The 22,941-nt window shown below is 40.1% G+C and overlaps 1 protein-coding gene across 3 annotated transcripts in view; it reads right to left on the minus strand.

The window, feature by feature from the left end:
• Positions 1-617: 617 nt before the first annotated feature.
• LOC123970064 (hedgehog interacting protein) overlaps positions 618-22,941 on the minus strand; it is a 35,733-nt gene continuing 13,409 nt past the window's right edge. For 2 of the 3 annotated variants that reach the window (XM_046047930.1, XM_046047932.1), the window contains exons 5-13: positions 16,639-16,790; positions 14,957-15,130; positions 14,690-14,833; positions 14,294-14,412; positions 12,874-12,997; positions 11,873-12,018; positions 10,552-10,633; positions 3,294-3,442; positions 618-3,078 (exon numbers count right to left, since the gene is read on the minus strand). In XM_046047930.1, coding sequence (XP_045903886.1) covers positions 2,882-3,078; positions 3,294-3,442; positions 10,552-10,633; positions 11,873-12,018; positions 12,874-12,997; positions 14,294-14,412; positions 14,690-14,833; positions 14,957-15,130; positions 16,639-16,790 — 1,287 coding nt within the window. In that variant the 3' untranslated portion in view covers positions 618-2,881. Of the gene's footprint in view, positions 3,079-3,293; positions 3,443-10,551; positions 10,634-11,872; positions 12,019-12,873; positions 12,998-14,293; positions 14,413-14,689; positions 14,834-14,956; positions 15,131-16,638; positions 16,791-22,833; positions 22,910-22,941 lie in introns of all 3 variants that reach the window. The other variant, XM_046047931.1, reaches the window with a different exon arrangement.

Consider the following 22,941-nt stretch of genomic DNA (forward strand, 5'->3'; position numbering starts at 1 on the left):
GTTATTGCAGGAAAACGGAGTAAGAAAAAAAAATTTGAATCGACGGCCGCTTAGGGCTTCCGTACAAATCATTTTTACGTGCTGAAATATTTCTCGTCTGGGAGCACTGACTGTGACATCACTGACAGCGATGACAAGATCTGACAAAATTGATGAAAACAAACAAGGTATAACATGTTAATTAGTGACTTTTAGAAGACTCTGTAGGAAGATTTTTATTAATTTATTTTTGGACTTTGGACAGATCCAGAATAGTGCTTGAGTCTTTAAACTAAACGTCTCTTGGCTGTAGCCCCATAATTAATAAGCATAATTATGTAAAAGTGGTTTTGTTTTGTTAATAATTTGCAGCTATGAAGTTTTGTATTAATCATTGTGGAAATGGTACACTACCAATTACAATGACTGTTAGTGTAACCTGGAGAGTCTATTAGTAGATAGTAGTATTAGATAGTAGTTTGCAATGATACATGAATAATGAATACATATTTAATTGCTTTTTTCCGAGCAAAGCTCTACATTTTCAATAATTAGAGCAGTTCTAAATAACATATTATAAAATTAGGAAATATAAAAGGTTTACCATACATTACTGAATATCAAAGACAGGACAAATATTTCAGACATGCTATAAATTTTAATAGACATATTGATATTTCTGTAGAGAAACAAAGTTATCCCTAGTTTTATTTACAATACAGGAATAAAAAATGTCACATACAGTACAATGGTAAAAACAACATAGAGAACTTAAATAATCATTTTATTTGTGTAACTACTTAAATAATGAAAATGGTTATTCTATTCACACCACGCCGTCTCAGCAGCTACAATGCAACTTTCACATTAAGTGCTAACATTTTTTTTTCCATTTTACAGCATGAATTCCATTTTGACCAGGTATAGTTGATTTATTTCAGCAAACACAAGCCAGGCGGGAGATGAAGAACAAACACAGACACTGAACTTCAATTAACCATGATACTTGGAAACTTTTTTTCAAAGTAAATGTTGGGAAGACAGCAAAACTGCAACTGTTTACCTTCACAACTCATCTTATGGAATTTAAATGGAAGAATATCAAATGTGAAGTTCTTAATAAGATAAGTTATTAGTTTAAGAGAATATGGGAATGCATGTATGTGTTCTGCATCTGTATGAACTTCAGTTTGGCATTTGAAAAGACACACACTAATGTGGCTCCAGACAATCCCAGTCTGTGTTTAACTATTTTTTTTGACTACGTGTAGGAGTCAGATGCTCATTAAAGTGTAACGTTCAAACTTATCTCCATTAATTATCCTTGGGTTAATCTTAAATCTGCTCTCCACAGATAAGACTGTGAACATTTCTGACAGTAGTAATGAAACCACATGTCAGGGAAAAGAATTAGATGGACCCAAATTACTCTATGCAGGCACAGACATGCATTACTTGCACACGCCTCATGTGTCTTTCGTAACATAGGAAAAAGCTGCATATGTATAAGTACAATAACATGAAATGACATGAACTGACAAGCTTAGTGTAAAACTGCTTTCTATAAACACCATTCTCTCCCATATATTATTACGCTTAAAAAAATAAACCCTCCTCTATGATAACAATAGTAATGCTATAGTTTTTTTTGCAATGCTAAGTAGTACTTAGGTAAGCTCTATTGGAAATATACATAACCGCGTATCTCTTCCCTTTATAGTTTTGAGTTCAGGTTCAGTTTCAGTGTGTGACACAATGAAAGAAGTTTGTTGAGCCATAACTGTGATAGTATGATGTGTATGTGTGAATGTGAAACTACTTTCAATGCGCTTAATGACAAATTCATTTTGAATAATAAAGTGAATGAAACAAAAAATATGAATACAGTGCATGGGAGCCAATAACTCCGTTCAGATTGTGTGAAACTGGCTTTGACAAAATGTTCTCACTCGGTTGTTCCTATTTCTGTGTAGGTAACAGTCCTCTGTTGTAGATCCATTCTGTACATTGATAGCAAGTGAGTATTGCAAAACAAAGTATACATAATGTATACTGATATAGCTTTAAATGACAATGTGCCCACAAACTAAATACAACATCATAAGTGAGACACCATGTTTTGTCTCTCTTGTATTAGTGCCTTTAGGATAGTATAGCACAAAGCACTGCAGACTCTATGTGACCCAAGACTCTTACTGACCTCTCAGCTTTTTAAAACTGAGGAAGAGGTGCAGAGTATTCCTTCAAAGTCTGCGTATATAGACTGGGTAGACTTTTTGGGTTTTGAATGGACCATGAGCACAAGCTGGATCTTGAGTCACGCCACAATTTAAAATCCTTAAAGAAACCCTGAACAATCAACTGTCTCCGCTGAAAAGCCTCAAACTCCATTTTGTGTTGTCTTTTTTTTTTTGGGGGGGGGGGGGGGGGGGCTTACATAAGGCGACAGATAGCCCCTGAAAAGATCCACAGTCTTGAGTTAAAATGGTCTGTTCCTGTGGAGTTCCTGTTCCTGTGGAGTCATCTGTGTGCGAGCATTTTCTGAACGACAGAGGAAATGTCTTAGTGGAACTTCCATACCTTGGCCATGCTTGTCAATCATGTCGCTGCTGTCTGCAGGTCTCTCTGAAAAGTGAACACGGCTTGGATGCCAGGCCTGGTGCTCAAGAGCAAGTAGCTTATAGGCAAAAGAGGAAGAGTTCGGTGATGAGGATGAAAAGCAGTCTGATTGGGATCCTGTGTGTATTTGTGTGTGTGTGTGTGTGTGTGTACGTGTCTGTCTGGTTGTGAGGGACATTAAGAGGCCATATTAAGGACACCTCATTAGAGTCTGCTGGTGGTGGTAGGTAGATTTGTGTCAACGTGAGGATGACATCGAGGAGCAGCCCCCCTCTGCGCACAACTATACGATATAGCTGGTCAGGTCTAGGAGGTACGAAGTCATGTCAATGATGTGGTCCAGTATGCCATCTTTCTCCTGGTCATTGGGCATACCCCGCTCACTCTTCTCACACTGGGCCCCAGAGTAGCCGCTCTTACACAGGCACTTGTTGGGCTCCATACACACGCCTCCGTTGCGGCAGGCTGGTTCACATTTGGCTTTGGGCACAAAGAGACAAGGGAAGAAAAGGGAATGGTCAAAAGTCGGGTAGGAAAAGATTTTTGATGATTCATAAAACATATTTAGGCAAGTGTACTGTGCGTATGTATTTCTAAACCTCATTTACATCGGGGAAGAAGCAACACATAGATGTCTGTCCAGATGATGCTCTACTCAGAAAGCAACAGATGCAAATCTACTAAAAGGCACTCACCAACTCGGCAGAAGGGTCCCTCCCAACCGGGGCTGCAGCAGCACTTGCCAGTAGGAGTGCAGTGACCGTTCTTACAGTGTCTGGAACAAGCTGTCATCAGCAGCTCTGGAGGCTCTACCTGACGCTGGCACTCCTTAGGGGCATGAGGCCTGCAACAGTTGTTAGAAGGAGGGAAAGTCAATATGTGATGGACACAAGCATCACATGGGCATGCAACTTAATTACAGAGTGTAGGGCTAGGCATTCATTTAATATTTTCGCTTAATGTCTTTCTATAAAGCCACACAATTATGAGGTCATTAAACTACCTAGAATGACACAATAGCAATCTCACAATTGAAGCTATTTAGGGAACATAATTTAAAAATATTGGTTTTAGGACACTATATGACAGCTTCATCAACGTGTTAACATATTGGCGGTCACATACAGAATTGTGGAGATATCATAGCAACAGAATCCTAAAAATATTTAAACTTGTCAGTTAATTCAATAATTCACAACTCCAGTAATTGGGACCCCAAATAATTTTGTTATCATTCTGGTCGTCTAATAGGGAGCAAAGACAAAAACAATTATGTGGTCGCAGGTTTAAGTCATTCCCTCATTATTTTAAATTAGGTTAAATGTTCAGCTTACATCACATATTAATGACAGAATGACACAATTTGGATTTTGATTCACGCCACTTACAATTTCGAATCATTAAAGAACCCATGGACATTCAACTCAGTCTCCTTTTGGGGGGGATCTTAAGTAAGGCAACAGATATATCCAATAATAACGTATGGATGTACTGGAAATAATTATTTTTATGTAAAAAGGGTCCCATTGACTTATTAAACGCAAGCAAAGTGCGGTGTAAAGGTGTGTAGTTATACTGTGAGACTTGTGCAAGAACTCAGTGAAACAGCCAGAGACATGTTGTTTAAATTCTACCAACTTTTCAGAATTTTGGCCAGTTATACTGCACTGCTAATCAGCTCTGTATTTGTTCTGTGCTCAGCTGCAGTGCCAAGTGGAGATATTGGCAGGGTTGTTATGTCCAAAACAGACATGACTCTTCCTGTGTGCACAGGTTGTTTGATTGGGCTAGTAATGGATGGTTTCCTTCTTCTCGTGTCTGCTTTTAGGCACACTACGTTAAATGAGTCTGTTTAGACGTTTGAGCCTTTCAGCGAGCAGTCACACCCATCAACACACATCAGTTCTTATTTGCCAGATCACAGTTTCCACAAAGTTTTGTGCAAAATCCATTCATAACTTACTTAATATTCTCCTGACACTAACAAAAAGCAGGGACTGGGCAAAAGTAATATTGACTCAGGTACACAGCAACAATGATTTGTGGCAGTACTATATGAAGCATGTTCTTTGTAAATATCTAACACTTCATTTTGATGTACCGTACTAGCACTGTAAAGCTATTTTTAAATACAAAAAGAAGCATTAACAAATCCGCAATCATGTGTTGTGTTGATGATTTCAGAATTCACTGTAGATGGTTAATAAAAATGTATGTATATATCTATGATGATTTTTCATCATTAATGTATTGGCAGCTTTTCTGGGCATCGTCAATTTATAGCAATTCAATAGTCAATGTACCATCTAATGACAAGTTATATAGTTATATGTCAAGTGTGGCGCTTTTATTGTTTTGACTGATGTTTTTCTTAAATTCTCCCTACTCGAAGATCAAAACTACTCAATGGGTTAACACAGGGCTCCCGCAGATATAAACATGAATTGGAAAATGCAGACACACACAAACACAAACATCTCCACACCATATGTGTTAAGTCTGAACACCAAAGACACATATTGTGATCATTCCATATTAAGACAAACATCCAGACACGCACATCAGCAAATGGGCTGAATCAGAATTATTTCATATCACGCTCTACAAATCTGGAAATAATACAGCGAGTGCAAATGTGAAGCGTCTGTTGGCGCCTGTTGCTCACTGGCCCACACACACATTTGTCTGTGTGTGCATTTGTGAAAGAGAGAGTGGGAGAAACATAGATGTGTAATATAGATGTGAAAACTGTACTAGGGGTAACAAAAACTAATTAGCACAATTTGCTGGACATTCACTCACACACTTTTACACACAAGCATGGTAACAGGACTCCTACGAACTGATACTGGTATGAGAGAGTAGTGAGGTCAGTGTGTGTGACTGTATAATGTGTAGTCCATGGGGGAACAGGCCTCAATCATGGTTGGAGAGCAAATGGTTAATCAGCAGTAGAAAACAAAACTAGATGGAGTTTAGGACACACTACCAGAGTAAATATTTTGCACATTAAATCTGAAATCAGCAATGTTTTCAATGTACTGCATTACATACATCTAGTTGAGCTAACTGTGCATCCAGTCTTAGAAGCTCTCAGTATTCTGCTGTGGGGAAAACTGATCAGATTTGAGAAGTCTCACCTGTTCTGACCTTCACTACTTAGATACATATTATATTTGTTTTACTTACTATAAAGGATTGACTGTGTGGTAAGATATGTATTTCAGCTTTATGCGAAAATCTGACGTTAGTTGGATAAATGATAGTAGCTATAATGCTGAGTGATGATAATTTTATTTATTTATTTTGAGTTTAACTTTCTAGTTTGAAAAATGTGTCGCAAATGTTCTGACAGACACAGTGACTGATAGCAGTGTGCAGCGACAATACTGTGACTGTGTGTGTGCGTTAAAGTTGCTTTAAATTTGGAGGATGGAGAAGGGGTAGGGGGGTTGATTCCCATGCTCCCATCAGCACCCAACTGCAGACTCCATCGATGCTGGCTTTTGTTGTTGCAGGCTGCATGTAGTTTAAAAAAGAGCGAAGAAGGGAAGCAAACAGAAAGAGAGGGAGAGAGAGAAAGAGTAAGAGTCCCCGGAGGATTGGGGGGTCTGTAGCGAACACTGTTAATAGCAGGCAGGGGTCAGCAGCGCTACTAAACAGTCTGTACGACTGCCAGGGTGGCTGTGAAAACAGCACCTGCTGGTAGCGCCACTTGACAAAGGCAGCTGGGTCAACAGCCACTGTGGGAATTTATCAACTTTGGGAGGGGTGGTGTATGTGTGAGAGCGAGGGAGTGGGAGAAGGGCGACAGTGCTCACACATGAAGTAGTTACATGGGCAGAGAAAGAGATGATGATGACGACGAAAATCAGAAGGTTGCAAAAACACAGATATGTCATAAAGTCATAATTAAAATGAAAAGAGATTGTGAAGTGAGCAAGGCATAGTAGCTGCTGCTACAGGCTAGATGTTTTGTGCATTTATTTTGTGCTAAAAAACTGCCCTCCTTTCTGTCCATAAATCAGGGGAAGCTGAACATTAACATATCTTAACACTGACATCCATTCAGGTCTGCGCCATCAGAGCAGTGTGCATGCTCTGCCTTAGATTTGTTCCTGATCTGTTTGATTATTATGTTTGTTAGTGTGTGTGTGTGTGTGTGTGTGTGTGTGTGTGTGTGTGTGTGTGTGTGTGTGTGTGTTTAGCTTGATGGCTCGCAGGGCCTGTTTGATTGACATGAGGTATATGTGAGAAAAGGGCTGTGGAGTGGTGTACATTGTGCGCCCTAACAATGGCTTAATCAAACGGCCCAGTGTGGTCTCTTTTGCTGTTTTGTCATCCGACTCCATTGTTTGGGGGCTTCTTTTGTAGCTTCATTCCTTATTTTAATTGTGCAAGAAATTTACTGTGTATTGTAGGAGCCAGGGCTATTCAGTGAGACTGGCAATCAGCTTTGTCAAGGGGAGGACCACAGCAGAGATGTAGGAAGATTTAGGAGGGATAGGAAAATAAAGAAAAGGCTTTTTTTCTACAGCGTGCTGGGAGCTAGCGTACCTCATGCTCACACAGGCTCACAGATGTGCATGTTCGCGTGTACCCACCACCCACACAGTTTATATCTGTACACACAAAACACAGAGAGGCACACATACAGATAAATATATCCACAAATGAGCACCCGCAGTCTCCTTCCCCTGTATATCAAGTGATTTGTGACTTCCATGGCTAAGGCAGTTCATAAAGGAGGTCCCAGGACCCTATTTGAAGTTCACTCTGTCTTTTTAATTTCTCTGCTCACTGTAATTCAATCAGTCCAGCTGCAACTGACAAAACCTCAACGTGTGAAAAGTCCTTCATAATGTTTACCCTTCATCTGTGTGGAGAGGGGCTGTAACAAACATAAAGGCAAATTGCATTTTACACCAGAAATTAGCAGGAGGCCTGGCTCTATATGTTACAATTAGGTGTTGCCAACGACCAACTGTAAGAGCAAGGCTGATTCTGTCCTGCATGGATGGAGTACATGCGCCTTTTGAATTATTATATGATAAACATGTAACTTTACTATATGACTGACATAGCGTATTGTATATACACAGAAGGGCTGAAACAAGTCCCTGTCTTGTGCTGTGTGATAATATCTTCGTAGCATTATTTGCTCCTGGCATAAATATAATGCTCTCATTGTATAAATGATTACGTTATCAAAGGCAGACTCAGTGAGACTGAAAAGTTGCCAAACTTGCCCTTGAATACCTGCCTACAGTACATGTGCAGAGTAAACCACAATCAAACTGAAGCTCCTGAATTACTGTATGTGTTAAAGGCCAATATAGGAAGTAAGATTGTTGGATAAGCAACAATGATATAAAACCTTAATATTATATTTGTCTTAATCTGACATTCTTTACATCCGACATTGATATTATTTACATATTTTACTCTTGTTAAACCCTATTTTTCTTGTGTTTATTTTATATCTTGTCTTAAGGGCTTTTAAGCCTTATGTAAAGTAGTTTGAATTACCTTGTTGTTGAAGGTGCTATGCAAACAAACATGCCTTCTGTTGCCTTAGATAAAATGTGTGCATGGATGCCCATTCCTAACTTTTGGGAATGACATTTGGTGATGAGAATTTAAGCTCAAAAGGTTCACTTAATTTTGATTCAGAGATTTCAACTGTATCTCACGGTCACCATATAGAGACTCTATGATTGGAAAAATGTCTTTCCGAATGCTATACCACAAACAAGCCCTGCCTTGCTCGCTCTCTCTTTCTCTCTTTATCTCACTCACATACGAATACACCCTCACACCACACAAATTCAGCATGTTTCAAAATGCATGGTGGCCTATTTATTATTGGAGGGGCACTCCAACTGACAAACAAATACCTAGAAATGAAGTCATCTGGCCAGGACATGTTTACACAAACACTGCTGAGGGATTTTATGGCTGATGTTTCCCTGTAAGCCTTTACCACTCTCCCTAACAGTTCCCCTTTCCCCCTCTATGTTCCCAAACACACAGTTGATCAAAACACAGTGCTAGATGCTATACTGGACCGCAAAAACCACCATACTCTAAAACAAACCCCTTTATGTGAGGGTTTTAGGGTCCAGATTGCCTCGCAGTATGGAAAAGAAAAAAGGGGAGGACCACCAGACTTGATAACGTGCTGAGGTCGGACACGTTAGCTACCCTATTTACTTCCCTCTGTCACCCCCTCTCCATCCTCCCTGTAACAAGATCATAATAACAAAGCCAGAGTGTATTAGGAGTCGAGACTCCAACACCACAGGGTCCGCACAGACTAAACAAGTCCACTTGATGGTGGAAACAATTGTTCTTTGAGAAATGCATCCAGTGGCTTTGGCAGAAAACAGAGAGAGCCACCAGGGCCCCTATGAAACATCTGTGGTGTAATTAATTGTGCTAATGCCTGGGCGGCACTGTCGTCACCCAGGGATAATCAGCTGCGGATATGTTTCTATTGTGATTCTGAGGCATGCAGATTCTCTCTCTCTGAGCCTGCTTCTCTTCCTTTATCTGCCTCTCTGAATCAAATCAGACCTTGCCTAAAGAAATATTATTCGTTTGGGACTTTTCTTGTGCATTCATTACACGACCCACTTACTGATCTCAGCAGACGGGCCTAACCCTGCAGGATCCCACTCTCTCAACTTCCTGCAAAAGTACTGATAAGAACAACGGTAAAGTTGAGCTTGAAACTTAATATGCAATTGGTTTGAATTACAAACTCTGCTTATGTTTGCAGTGATTTCCTTACCACCAGGGTAATATATCAGATGCAAATGCTTACACATCCCTGATCCTGAATTCATGACCTGTCTGCAAAATTTCTCAACTTGAGTGACAAATGTTTTTCACATGTATTTGGCTTTGCACAAACAGTTTATAGATCCATTACTATTGAAGTAATTTCTAATACTGTGATGCATATGGTAAGCTTTATGATACTAAGCCACACGCACACACATTTGAATTATAAAGTTGCGCTCATGCGCATGTTCCCCACACATTCCAGTTGTTTAACATCAACTTGAGATTAATTAAGCATTAGACCTCACGGAAATAGACTGGACTGAACCACCCAAATCAAAGCTGATGTGTGTGCTGCAGTGTTGCTGAGCTCTGTCCACATCATGACAAATAAAATGTGCACTAAGTTATGTGTGTGTGTGTGTGTGTGTGTGTGTGTGTGTGTGTGTGTGTGTGTGTGTGTGTGTGTGTGTGTGTATGTGTATATATACACACAATATATTCTGCTGAGAGTAAGAAAAACATATATATATAGAGTTCTATGTGCTTGACAACAGGTGCCTTTGTGTTTTTCTTACTCTCAGCAGAATATACCCTGCTGTCAAGTGCTCTGAGCAGCGTAGTTATTAAGGTGAGCATGGCCAGCTAGTCTGTGTTGCTGTTAGCGATACTTAACATTTTAAAATGCTGTGCTTACTCTCGACTTACTGCTCGGCATTTGTTTTGGCCAAGGCAGCTGGTCATATGACAACTTGTTGAAGGGCACAAAAGTTCTGGTCATAGTGATATGTTAAGTGTGTGTGGAGGGGGTCATGTATAAGTAGTGACGACTTGAGGAGGAAAATTAGCAAGAAAAGACGTCACTGCTGTGAAATGTGATTAATGGGTGGATCTTGTAGTATACACACTGCATGTGGGATCATCTTAGTCCATCATAAAACAAAGCCAGCATGGAACTAGGGATGGTGGGCTAGTTTTCCAGAGTCATGCAACTCTACATGGCATGCACAAGTACTAATGGATCACTTACTTACTGAACCGAAACCCAACTGTATACCACCACAGTCTACAAACATGATGGTTGAAATAAAGGTTCACTGAAAGCTCCTTTCCAAATTAAAAACTAACCACCACATGAGAAAATGAAAATGTGCTTCATGATTGTACCTTTTGGGGTCTACCAGCTTGTAGAGTTTCCCACTGTGTGACTGTGCCATGCTTTTACTGCTTGCCAGTATGTAGACTTCACCTGCAAAAGAGGAACAGTCACATGAAATGGGCCATCAGCGTTATTTGAATTACATACTTTTAAAAGGCAGCGTATATACCAATAATTCTCTTTTCTGCCAAAATGACAAAAGGAGACAAGAGGAGACAAGCGGACACAAGAGGACAGCAGGCAAGGAGATGAGGAGAATGAGTATAGCTAAAGCTTCTGCATTGCTGCACTTGCCAAAGGACTTTAGGAAAGAGTTTAATGGGACAATTGGATACTCATGACTGGGAACCAGGCAGATAATTTAATGAGGAACAAGCCCGCAAGAAAATTCCATAAGGGGACAAATTGTAAACATGTGTCTGTGGGGCCCATACTTTGGGACCTAAGCCCACCCCCTCCATAATTCTTGCACCACTTGTAAATCACGATCAAATGCAGGAATCTTTAAATACCTTGTCAAATAATAACTCTGAGACCTGGAAAGAACTGTGATCAAACACTTCTGATGGCTGTGTGATGCACATCACGTCTTCATTTTAAATCAGAAACACCAGAGCTGACAGCTAATAATTCTGTGAATGTCTAGTGAGGGTCCAACTGGTAAAAACGTTCTGTATCATATTAGTTTGCTCACCTCAGCTCACCCTACCTTATCTTCATGCTGCTACCCCCAGGTAAACAGTAACACATCTCTCCACCCATGCAAAACATTGCGTTGTAGGTGGCCCATTACACAGCTCATAAGTGGGTCTTTGGAGAATCATTGCTATTCTATGGAAATGACAATTAATCCAGAAGGAAGAATGCACTGTTTAATATCCTGTTGGGAATATGCCATAGAGAGGGGTCTGAGTTTCCCTTTAAGTTCTCCTTGTTGGCTGTGTTGTAGTTTCCTCAGATTTTCAGTCGGGTTTTCATGCATCACCATGTGTTAGTGCAAAGCAATCCAAACATCTTTTAAATAACCATCTGGAACATTCCACGCCATGATGTTAATAGATGTACCATTGATACATATACAAGAACACGACACTAAGCCACGATTTTTCCATAGTTTCGACTTCCATCATTTGAAGTCAACAAGCCTTGAAGGGTTTATGTTGTGAAACCCCAAAGCAATTTCAGAATTTAAGTTAAAATAGCTGTTACTCAGATATAGGGAGGAAGAACAATGGAAGAGAGAAAAAAGAGAGAGAGCTAGAAGAAAAATCTGAGAAGAGATAGAGAATCTGCACAACAGTGTAGGTTTCATATCACAGCCCTACTAACCTAGTTCATCCTCTCCAAAACCCAAGATGTGTCCCACAGGCATAGAACCACAGGAGCCAGCTGAGCCCAGACACAGCGCTTTCTCCAGCCACTGTTCACCACTTGCTGATGTTGACAATGTAGACTTCTGGAGGATCCGCAGGTTACTGAGACAAACAAAACACACAGAGTAGGTCAATTACGACAGCCATTACTTTGTCAGTTTATCTCATGTAGACTGTTAGATGATACAGTGCACATCTCTTAGATTAATAAATCACTGTGTAACAAGTGAGAAATACAATGCATTGCATTTGCAGTGTATTAGGCAAATTACAGCTGAGATTTGGAACAGGGACAACTTCTTGTACCATGGTTCATTGACCTATCATCCTTTTCCACACCATGTCTCACATGGTGTTATTTAAGACCTCAGCTTTTAGTTTCAAAACAAACATCATGCCTGGAGCCTTCACTTAGCCACAACAATATGCCCTGAAATTGTAATGAGGCACAGAATTAACCACACATTGTTTTAAACACAGTGCCAACTCCTGATAGTGTACTTCCCCCTGCTATTTACTTCCTTTGTTTACTCAAGCGTCAATGTTTGACATCAGCAAAGTAGGATAAATTACAAACCAAAGAAAAGTGTGAACAGCACAGAGCAGGATGTCTAATCTCCATTTACACTGAATGGGCCGCGCTGTAGTGGTGACAGTAACTTAAAACTTGTTTTTCCCCACGTGGATGGAACTTTGTGTTTACTTTGGCACATGTCAACGCAATGGACAGATTTTCAGTGTGAGAGAGGGAAGAGTCATGTTGATCTGTATAAGACTGAAGATGTTTCTGACTACGCATAAATCAAGTGTGCTTTAATGGCAATAAAGCCACTACAATATCTTTAAAATAAAGCTATCCATCATCAAGTATGCATGGAGTCGATCAAGATTTCAACATGTGGCAAGTTTATCAATTCATCAGTACTGTTTCAATACTCAGCCCTTTTTTAGACTTACCCATTTTTATCTCCAAACACATAACTGCCATAAAGTCTTCTAGACTGGCAGCCCCTGTAGATGAATCCCCCCACAGGTGGTGCTCCTCCACTAGACTGCAGGTCATAAACAGAAGGCTCATTTTCTAGAGAGGGACAAGAAGGCAAAGGTCTGATTTAGGCACTGCCTGCATACATCACCAGTAGTTAAAGTTTAATCAAAGAGGCAATCTATTCCATCTCTCTGAGATATAACGCATTAATCACAATAATTGTTCATCTGTATCCTTCAGTGGTTACTTTACTAAAGGAATTATTATAATTTATGCCTATAATAATAAGTGCAGTTTTATTTGTGGAACTAAAAAGAGTAACCATTTTTACTTAATTTTGTCTATTAGATATACTGTGTGGTACCTATTAGGGGAACTGATATCAATAAGTAAAAAGAGCAAAGAGTGAATCTTGATTTAAATTGGACAACAATATATTTGACTTCTTCCTTGGCAGCCAACTTAGACTTGAATACTTAAAAAATGGAAGACAATGTATTAATATTTTAGTGTGTGTAATAGTGTGATGTTGAGGCAATATGACATGTTATTTTGGCAAAAGGAAATATGAATGGAGGTTTGCTGCCTTTAAAAAATTATGATCCAAGACTTGGTTTACTCCCAGCTGCAATCACTTTGGGTAAACTGGCTAAATCAGGCATTTAGCCAGGTGAGAGGTCGTTTGTGACAAGAACCAGCCCTTTGAATTAGAGTGAGAGATCGAGGTTGAATGATTAATTAGAGTTGCCAAAGCTACATTCATTGAAAAAAGATAACTGGCCCAATGTAATTTGGAACAAATAGGGGTAATTTGCTTTTCTGTGAAAAGAAGAAGGCTAAGCATTGTCAAGCAGCTGCTGTTATTGATTATTTTCTCAATGTGACAAGAACTAAGACCCTCTCAGCTGTGTTTTCAACAATACTAAACAATCATCTAGACAGTTATTGTTGTTGACAGCTTTAAATCTTACTTGTGGACACAATCTCACATTCCCTTGGCAAATCTACACTCCACAGGGGAGGAATCTTTCTAGATCACATCATTTTTACATTTAACCTTCAATGTCTCTGCACTAAACCCGGTGTGTTTTCTGAACTTGTTGCCAAAACACCATGTTCTTACAAAATGAAAGACATTCGTAAAAACAGATGTCATTTTCAGCAGAACAAATGTGAAGGGTTATCCAAAAAGTTCATGTACTTTCATTTCTTACTCCAGATGTACATCATCAAACAAAACCCAGGCAAAGGTTACACTTAGTTATTTTTATCATAAGATATGTATATTAACATTGCAAAATAATCATAAAAATAATCCTTCCAAACTTAAAAAAGTAAATATAAATAGTATGAACATTCTTGGAAGATCTCACGAAAATTATAACTTACCGTAATCTTTCCCCTTAGAAATCTCCAGTATTCTTCCTGCTGATGTGTTTTTGCCACTGGCGTCTGTACAGAGGATCAGGAGACTCCCATTGTCGGTCTGAAGTCGATCTACTGCACATCTACAGTCAAGAATACCAAGGATGAATACAGGAGAAACAGAAGTAATGTCTTGACACCAACCAGCTACAAGGTGGCAAGCTGGCATGAAAACAATCTGAGTGTTTTTCTCAAAACAGCAGTAACACAACAGCATATTAGGATAATTGTTATGAAATCTAATGTTTTGAATGAACAAAATACTGTAAAAGTTTGAATTAGTCATAGAGTGGGTCTCTCTTATATAGCTGTTCTTCAGTGTGACATTGCTGAAGTTTCTCATGCAAACGTTTCACTTACCTGCCTGGGTCATGTAATCCATGGGCAAAGATTTCAGGTGGCTGGTTAGTGCTGTTGAAGTATGGGTTGTTCCGTGGTATGGAATAAGGTGATGTGCAGCAGTCCGTGTCCACATCCACTCTCAGGACAGACCCTGTGAAATCACTGCATTCAAACACACAAACAAAATACACCTTCACGATGGTAGGAGCTAGGAATTGATTCAATCTTGAGGCAAATAGCAGCAATTGATCATTTAAACCACAATTCTTAGACGTCGGATCTCACCTGAGTCCATCCATCTCCTCCATATCATCCAGGGTGATCATGCCATCTCCCAGGATGATGTGCAACAGACCATCAGGGCTGAACATAAGCTGACCACCTAGGTGCTTCCTGTGCAGCTCAGCTACTTCCATCAGCACCCGGACAGTCCGGGTGTCCACCTGGTTCGGGTTTTTCCTGAGGAAAAACACAACATGTCATTGTCATTGGCTGCGAACTGATGGTTGCTACAGTACAAAGTAACTAATATTTATCAGGAGTGTGTCCAACATATCAATACCGACAGGCTTCCATACATTAATAAAAATGTTAAAAAGTATAAGGGTCTTGGTAAGTGGCTTTTTGGATGACATGCAGTTGGCTCTTGACTGTGGTGAAAGAACAGTGATGTAATGTTTTGAAATATGCTGAGTTAGGCATGACTTTATAAACAAGAACATTGATTGTCTCTAAATACTTTAAAAATAATTGTGTTGGTGAGCAAAGGCATGGATAAAAAACACTGACATGACATGCCATACCAAACATAATCAAACACTAAATGGGTTTAAATAGTTTGTTGTCTGGAGACATTTAGTCTAAATCGAATTCATTGTCTCATTAAGGCAAAGACGGTGGGTGGAGATGTAACACAGGCTTTAAAATGTTGCATAATTTCTGATGCAAACTGAGGATTTGGGTTCACAGTATCAGCAACAAATATTTCATGATGTGTTATTTTGGCTAGTCCAACACTTTTTAAAACACAGCTTGCCAACAATGAAAAAATTACTCTCTTAAACTACCATCAAATACTGTCATTTCTCTATTGAACCCTCAAATTAAGGACTATATGCTGCAGTCACTATGACTGCATGCCAAGACTATAATTAAGATTAGATCATTAAGTCAAACATACAACTGTGATTATGCAAATTAAAATGCAACACTTAAACACGTTCGTGAGAGAAGATCACTTGCAACACTCTTAATCACAGGTGTGTGATGAAAAGCATTGCAAATGAACGCCCATCACATATTCAGCAAAACAGCGCACACTGAAAGCTAGTTAGGTGGGACATTTGACCTTGGTTCTAAATCCCCATAACACAAAAATCCTTCATTTTTTTCATTGCAGCTTTAGAAAAATTACACTGTGTGCCCCTGAAGCCCTTGTATTTACTGTGGTTACCATGGTCTCTGGCAAAAATGTGTCACATCAGTGTTGTTGGATTGGAATAGGCAATATTATAATCAATTGCTCCAGGGTTTTGTGAACAGGATTTTTTTCACAGCATCCAATAGGTTTAAATTTTGTACTATCCTTATACTTAGTTATCTTTTTCCATCTGAAAAGGTTTTACAAAGTGCACCATTTGAATTAGTAAGCAATAAAGAGTCAAATGTGAGCATGTATTAAAAGCAGATTGTGGGAATTTTCACCAACCGCTGTACATCACTACAAATTACGACTAACCACATTGTAAACTGTGTTGTATTTTTCAGTAAGGATGCCTTGAAATCTTGATGATTAAAGTGGGCTTTGCATGAAGAAATGCATGTCCAGGGTATATGAATCCTCAGTACTTAATAGATAAGTCAGTTTAATGTTGTGTAGACCATGAGGCAGCTGAGGTTTTGGTTTCCTTACAGGCAGTGAACGACCCATATTTAAAGGTAGATTTGGCACACACTTCTCCTATTACCTTGAAACGGTGTACTCAACCACACGGAGAATGTGGTCGTGTGGTCCGATGGCCCAGCGCTCTTGGTTGGTGGTGTAGGAGACATAGAGCTTGCCATTCTTCTTGTAATTGGGGTGGAATGCCAGGCTTAGCAGTCCCCTTTCATCTCTACCCTGCAGTCAGATGAGAAACACAAAAGATCCAGGAGTTAATTATGTCCCTCTTTGGCTTCTGCTTGGCTGTGTGGGGTTGGAATCACCCCCCTCAGTCATCTTCATCATCACCAAGACCACTACATGCAACTCCTACACACCAATCTCACCCCACCTCCTTTAATTCTTCAACCTCTCTAATCCCCTTTTTTATTTATCCATCACATTCCCTTTCACACCCCTGCTATTCTTCCATTCTGTCTTTTTCTCCCCTCGTCTGTTTCACTTTCACACACCTTCACCAACCTCCTTGAATATACCATTACCAACCATTATAAAGCATTTGACTCTGGGTAGAGGTGCACCTCCTCTACAACCCCCCGCCCTCGCCCAGTCTTCTCTGCAGCCTGGTTGTGTGCGCTTGTCCACAGGGTCGGGGGCCCCTGTGACGCCCAGGCCCTCCCGGTGGCCTCCATTGTGCAGTGATTTGTGTGTGTAATCTTTGGGGGATATCCATGAATGCTATGCTGAGTGGCTGAAAGAATTTATTAGCTCACTCACAGTTCATAGAGAGCACAAAAGTGCAGAGTTCTTCAGTCCGTGCTTTTTGCTCTCCGTCCGCAAGCTCTTTCCTGGTTTACACAAAATCCATGCAATTCAGGGCTTGTGGGCCGGTGGGGGGTGGGGGGCAGAGAGCTGCCAACTCCCACTGTCTTGGCAACATGTTTAGAAAACATCCAAATTGCTTGAGTAATATGTAAACCTTTGTCTCACCCCGGAGGCAGCTACATCAGTTGTCACTACCCTGGTGGTCCTCCCATCATAGTTAGCTGTAATAATCAGCTACAGCATTTCATCCCCAGGCAAGGCAAGCCAGGTCAGCCCTTTTTTTATGTTGTGCTCTCCCTCACTATTTCTTCTTGACAAAAGAATGAACAGAATGCTAGGCTTAGGTGTGAAGAACGTTTATAAAGTGGTCCCTGTGTGACTGTATCCCTCCAAGACTGTATCCCTCCAAAACAGCTTAATTCTTTTTTCTTTCAATGAGGAAATAAAAAAAGCAAAAGTAAGCGTCCTGCAGAGAAGTTATCTTACTCACGGCAAACAAACAAGTATTATATCCACAATTAACACAGCTGTCTCAGCCTTAAGGTATTCCCTCTCAAAACAGTAAAAAGAGGAATTGAGAGAAAAATATATCTTGGTTTGGACATATGTGGCAGGCACTGGATAGGTGTAGTCTATGACAGAGGCCAAGGAACACACATCATAAATTGGTGGAATGGATCTTGTAGTTCTGTTTGGACTGCGTTAGACCCGGCCCAGTCCAACACAGCAGTGACACAGGCCACATACGAATGCAAAAGGGATGACTATTTGAAAAGGAATGTACTTGAAGTACCACTGAGCAACAACAGAGACCCACATGATAAGCCACAGGGGTTCCATCAATCTGAATATGAAGTGAAATGTTGTGAAAGTTGACAAATAAATCTCCACCCCAATAGGCAGAGTTCCTCCACAAAAAATTTATGAGTACTACTAAATGTCAGATCATTGAAGTCAAATAAAAAAGGAGTTATGTGGGAATGCATGCAGCACACTACACAGCTGGATGTTAGTTGAAGCAGAGGTGACTGCACTTTGCCAAAGAACGTCAAAAAGTTTCATCTTGGGAAGAGAAATTCTCAACCTCACCTTGAAATGCTGGATCCATATGTTGGATTTAGGGTTGCAGTGGTTAAATAGACTGAAATATTAGCCCACTTTGCTAATGACTAGCCCCTTTTAGGAGAAGGTGAACAGCAGAGGTGGCACCGCATAAGAAACAAACACTGCATTTTTCACTGCAGAGCCAATCCAAGGAGGTACCCTGATTAAAAGAAGACAACGTGCCAACCTGTGGCTCCTGAGCACCGATCACGGTTAAATTGCTGCCAGAATGGCAGTAAGTAAGATATTCTTGGCACGGCTCAAAAACCAATACACTGTACAAATAAGCTCATTTACAGAAGGTACATGTTTCACATATTGTCAGCTGCAAAGTGAATTTTCAGGGGTTTTACGGTCTACAGCACCATATGCACACTATTAAACTCTGTGGTATATTTATGTCATTTAATTAATTTAGGATTCTTTCACCTACAGTACATATGGATGAAGATATGGGGCGATTTAAGGGTAAGCGGCAAGATTCTGTTTCATTGCAAAAGCTTTACTTTCATATTAATAATTCACCTTCATAATTTCTTAACTACAGATGTTTATGTCACTGATTATAATGCCTGCCATCACTAAACCTCTATCAAACTAAACAAACAACTCTGCTGTATCAATTTAAGACACATTCCCTCCATTTTTCCCTTGAACATCTTTGTGTTTTTTTCCTCTGCCATCATTCTTCCACAGCCGGGCAGGGGGTTCTGATTGAATCTCTCATGAGGAATTATCTCTTCATTTTTCACAAACACCTGCCTCTGCATTCCTCCTTTCCCTCCAATTCTGTTCTCTGGGGCTCCGGCTTTGGCACTGTCAAAATGTTGGCGTCATTCCACAGAAAAGCTGGGAATGTGAGGTGCAGGGTTGAGGGGCGCTAGTTATCTCACATCTCACGGTGCATTACATGGAATACTGGTCCTGTCTGAGTGGCGGCAGCAGAGACACACACAAAGCTATTTCCAATTCTGCAGGGGCAGCTGTCTTTGAGTCCTAGTGATGTCATCCATTGTTAACTCAAATCTTTTGATCCTTTCTCACTTGCTCGTGGGCATTCCTCCACTGAAAGACATTCCACATTGTTGAGTTGATTGGAGCAAAACAATGTCTACGCCCTTCACTTAAAGACTACCTGAAGCATCTACGCTCACACCTCCCTCACACACACACACACACACACCTCCTGTGTAGTATTCTCTTCTTTTCTCTTGTGCAATGAGAATCTAATCTCCACTGCAACTCCTCCACCTGTTAATAAATGTGTGTCATAAATCCAATGACAAGCACACAGCGATCCCATGATCCATTAATCCTCCCACCAACCAAGAATAAGATATAATCCATCATCTGGACCATTAAGTTTGCAGAATAGACAATTGCCTTCTACATTTGTTAACATTTCATCTTTCACTAGAAGGCATCGATGTTTTGAGGATAACTATGAGATGCGCATCAGTTTGAGCCTGCCTTTGCTTCTAGTCAGAGTAAATAGTAAAGATGAAGCCACTTATTTTGGTCTGTATGAGAGCCTCTGATGGCCGCTGAGAATGTAGAGCAGCTGTCAGCGGAGCAGGGACAGAAAGAATAACATGCTGTGACTTTTTTGTTTTAACAGTGAAATATTTTATTGCAGGCCCCCCTCACCCCCGTTACACAGGCTAATACATGTCACTTGACTGTCAAGCTTTGGGTTGCTGCTCACAGATGTCTTCATTTATAAAACTCACTGTCACTATCACACACGCTACAGTATTCTCGAGTGTCTTTTCTGCGCTTGTACAGTTCAAGATGCTGTTATTGTATGAGCAGAGGCTCAGACTTAACATCAAAGTCTACAAATACTAATAGACACACAGGATTTACATGTGTATCAAAGAATATCATCGGCTTGAATGACGCATCTAAAATTGGGTTGCCTTGAGAGCAACTACAAACATGTTCAAGGTTAATTGTAGTTGTTGTCATGTTTAATTGTATTAAAAAAAATGTCATTTACTTCTCTATTAAGCTTTATGTAACTCTTGTATGCTCAAATCACCGCTACCAATAAAACACATTCAGCTAGGGAGATGGAGTTGTACATCACCTGAATCACACCTGTGCTTGTGTGGCACTGGCGTATAGAATGTGGTGTTACTGTGTCCTCAAACCCAAGAGATTTGTTAAACATTTGAGTAACTCAAATAACCTTAATTGCCTATTTACAGAGGAAAGACATTATTTTTGCAAAGTTACATTCTATAATATATCCTTTAACATATTGTATTTTTTATAAACACAAACACTGACTAACTAGAGTGCTCTAAGCTAAAGCAACACAATCTCTTCTCTTTTGTTTGATCTGATGTGTATATCGCAAGAAGTTACAGCAAGAAATGCAAATATGAATATGTGTTTGGAATATGTGATGGAAAAGTAACAAACAATTAGAATAGGAATGTTCACTACATAATTGTCATAATTCCTTCATAACCCTCTCAAAAACACTTTTTAATAAAAAATACAAATAGATGCTATGTAATTGTTGTTGCAGTCTCAAGTATCCGTATTGGTATTGGACTCAAAAACCCAATACTGGTCAGGACTTAGTCAGGAGTAAGAATGGTCAAAATCTGCATGCACCAAATTTAAACTAAATCCTTTGGTAGGGCTCTATCCAATCGGGAAATTTGTCCACAATTCACTATTATGTTAGAGGTGTGTGAATGTGAGCCACTTGTGGAGAGACCACTGTGATGAGGACATGGGTAGTGTGTGTATGTGTATGTGTGTGTATGTGTGTGTGTGTGTGTGTGTGTGTGTGTGTGGTGGTGGTGGTGGTGGTGGTGGGGACTGGAGTACAGAGATTGAATTTCAGGAAAAGAACACCCACAGCGCAGCTAGGAGCCCACACCACCACAGCACAGTATTGTTTCTGTGCAGTTCAGCTTAATTGGCAGCGGGGGGATCCATGGAAGGAGGGGGATAGAAGTGCAGAAGGAAACACAGAACATTACAATCAAAGCATGTGCATGGAGCTGACGATAAACCCATTATCTGCCCTGTCTCCTGGGGGGCTGGGTTCCTCTGTCTGTATAAAGGCACCTCCATCCTGTTGATGCTGCCAGTAAACACCTTAGCCCTCCCCTGGTTCTGTTCACCCCATGTGGCTGGGAGCCCGTTCTGGCAGCCAACATCACAGAATAGGACTCCTGGGGCCTGCGGGGGCTCGAACGACGTCTAATTGTCATAATGATCACTATATCCACAACAACTTTTGATTGAATGATGATAAGAGAGCACAGCAGAGTAGTGAGAGCATTCCGCAGGGGGCAGTTGCATATTCATTGCTGTGCTCCGTTTGACTCCTTGTAAGCAAAGAGTCTTGTCAGTGGAGGAGCAGGAAGCATGCGTGATAGATAAACTTCCTGTCTGGGAGTGTGCCCCACAAGCATCCCAGCTACTCCATCTTGTGCAATCTAAACTATTTCTGAACAATTCTCAAATTCTATATACGAGAAGCAGTTAAGGATTATGTATTAAAAAAACAAGACATTACCTTTAAGATTACAGTATATTTGCAACTGAGATATCCATACATTATTCTTAGAGTTACAGTATATGTCATAATACAAACAATTTATGTCTAAGTCTTGCAATCTTTCCAATGTCACAAGACATTGGCACCACACCACAACACACAAACAGTTGAAACTATGCCTACCTATGACACAACTGAAATCAAAAAGATATGACAGGCATCCAATAAAAAAAGTCTTTGTTGAAGTGAATAAAGAGAGTAGACTAGGTTACCATTTAAACCTGAGAAACAGTTTGTCATTCCAGTCATCATGTGGGGTATTGAGTTAGTCACTATCACCATGTGTCATATTAGAACCCTTTTAGGAACAATATGGGAGAGATTAAGAAAGCCATTAACCCATCTTGTGAGAATTAGCAAAAAATTAGCAGTGAGCACAATGTGTGCTGTACCTACAGTTAATTAGCAGATAATAGCGTAATGATTAGCCACAATCAAATTTGATGAATGACTGCTTGTTTGGTGTAATTATATAATTAAATACTAATAGTGAGCAGGCACCACTTTCAATGGATTTGTCTTGGCTGGAGATGTTCCTCACACGTTTACATAGGTGCAAACAGTTATGTTGTAAAGAACTGTGTGAAGGTTCTACCACATTATTTCCTTACTAGCAATGTAGCAAACAATATTTTATACTTTATCAGCCAAGTTCCATTCCTTTTCTCTTTCCTGTTTACATCTTTGCTCAATTTACATCCATGTTATCATATTACTTCTGTAATTTCTCCAACACTGTTAACACCATGAAGCCAGGATCAATCTTACCTTCAGGCCGCTCTGCACCAGCTTGTGGATGTCCAGGAAGGGCTCTTTGATTAGCTCGAGGTCATGGGTGAGTATCCTGACAATTCCCTCCCTCTCCAGGACAAAAAG

Source organism: Micropterus dolomieu, linkage group LG04, assembly GCF_021292245.1.
Source record: "Micropterus dolomieu isolate WLL.071019.BEF.003 ecotype Adirondacks linkage group LG04, ASM2129224v1, whole genome shotgun sequence".
NCBI lineage: Eukaryota > Metazoa > Chordata > Actinopteri > Centrarchiformes > Centrarchidae > Micropterus > Micropterus dolomieu.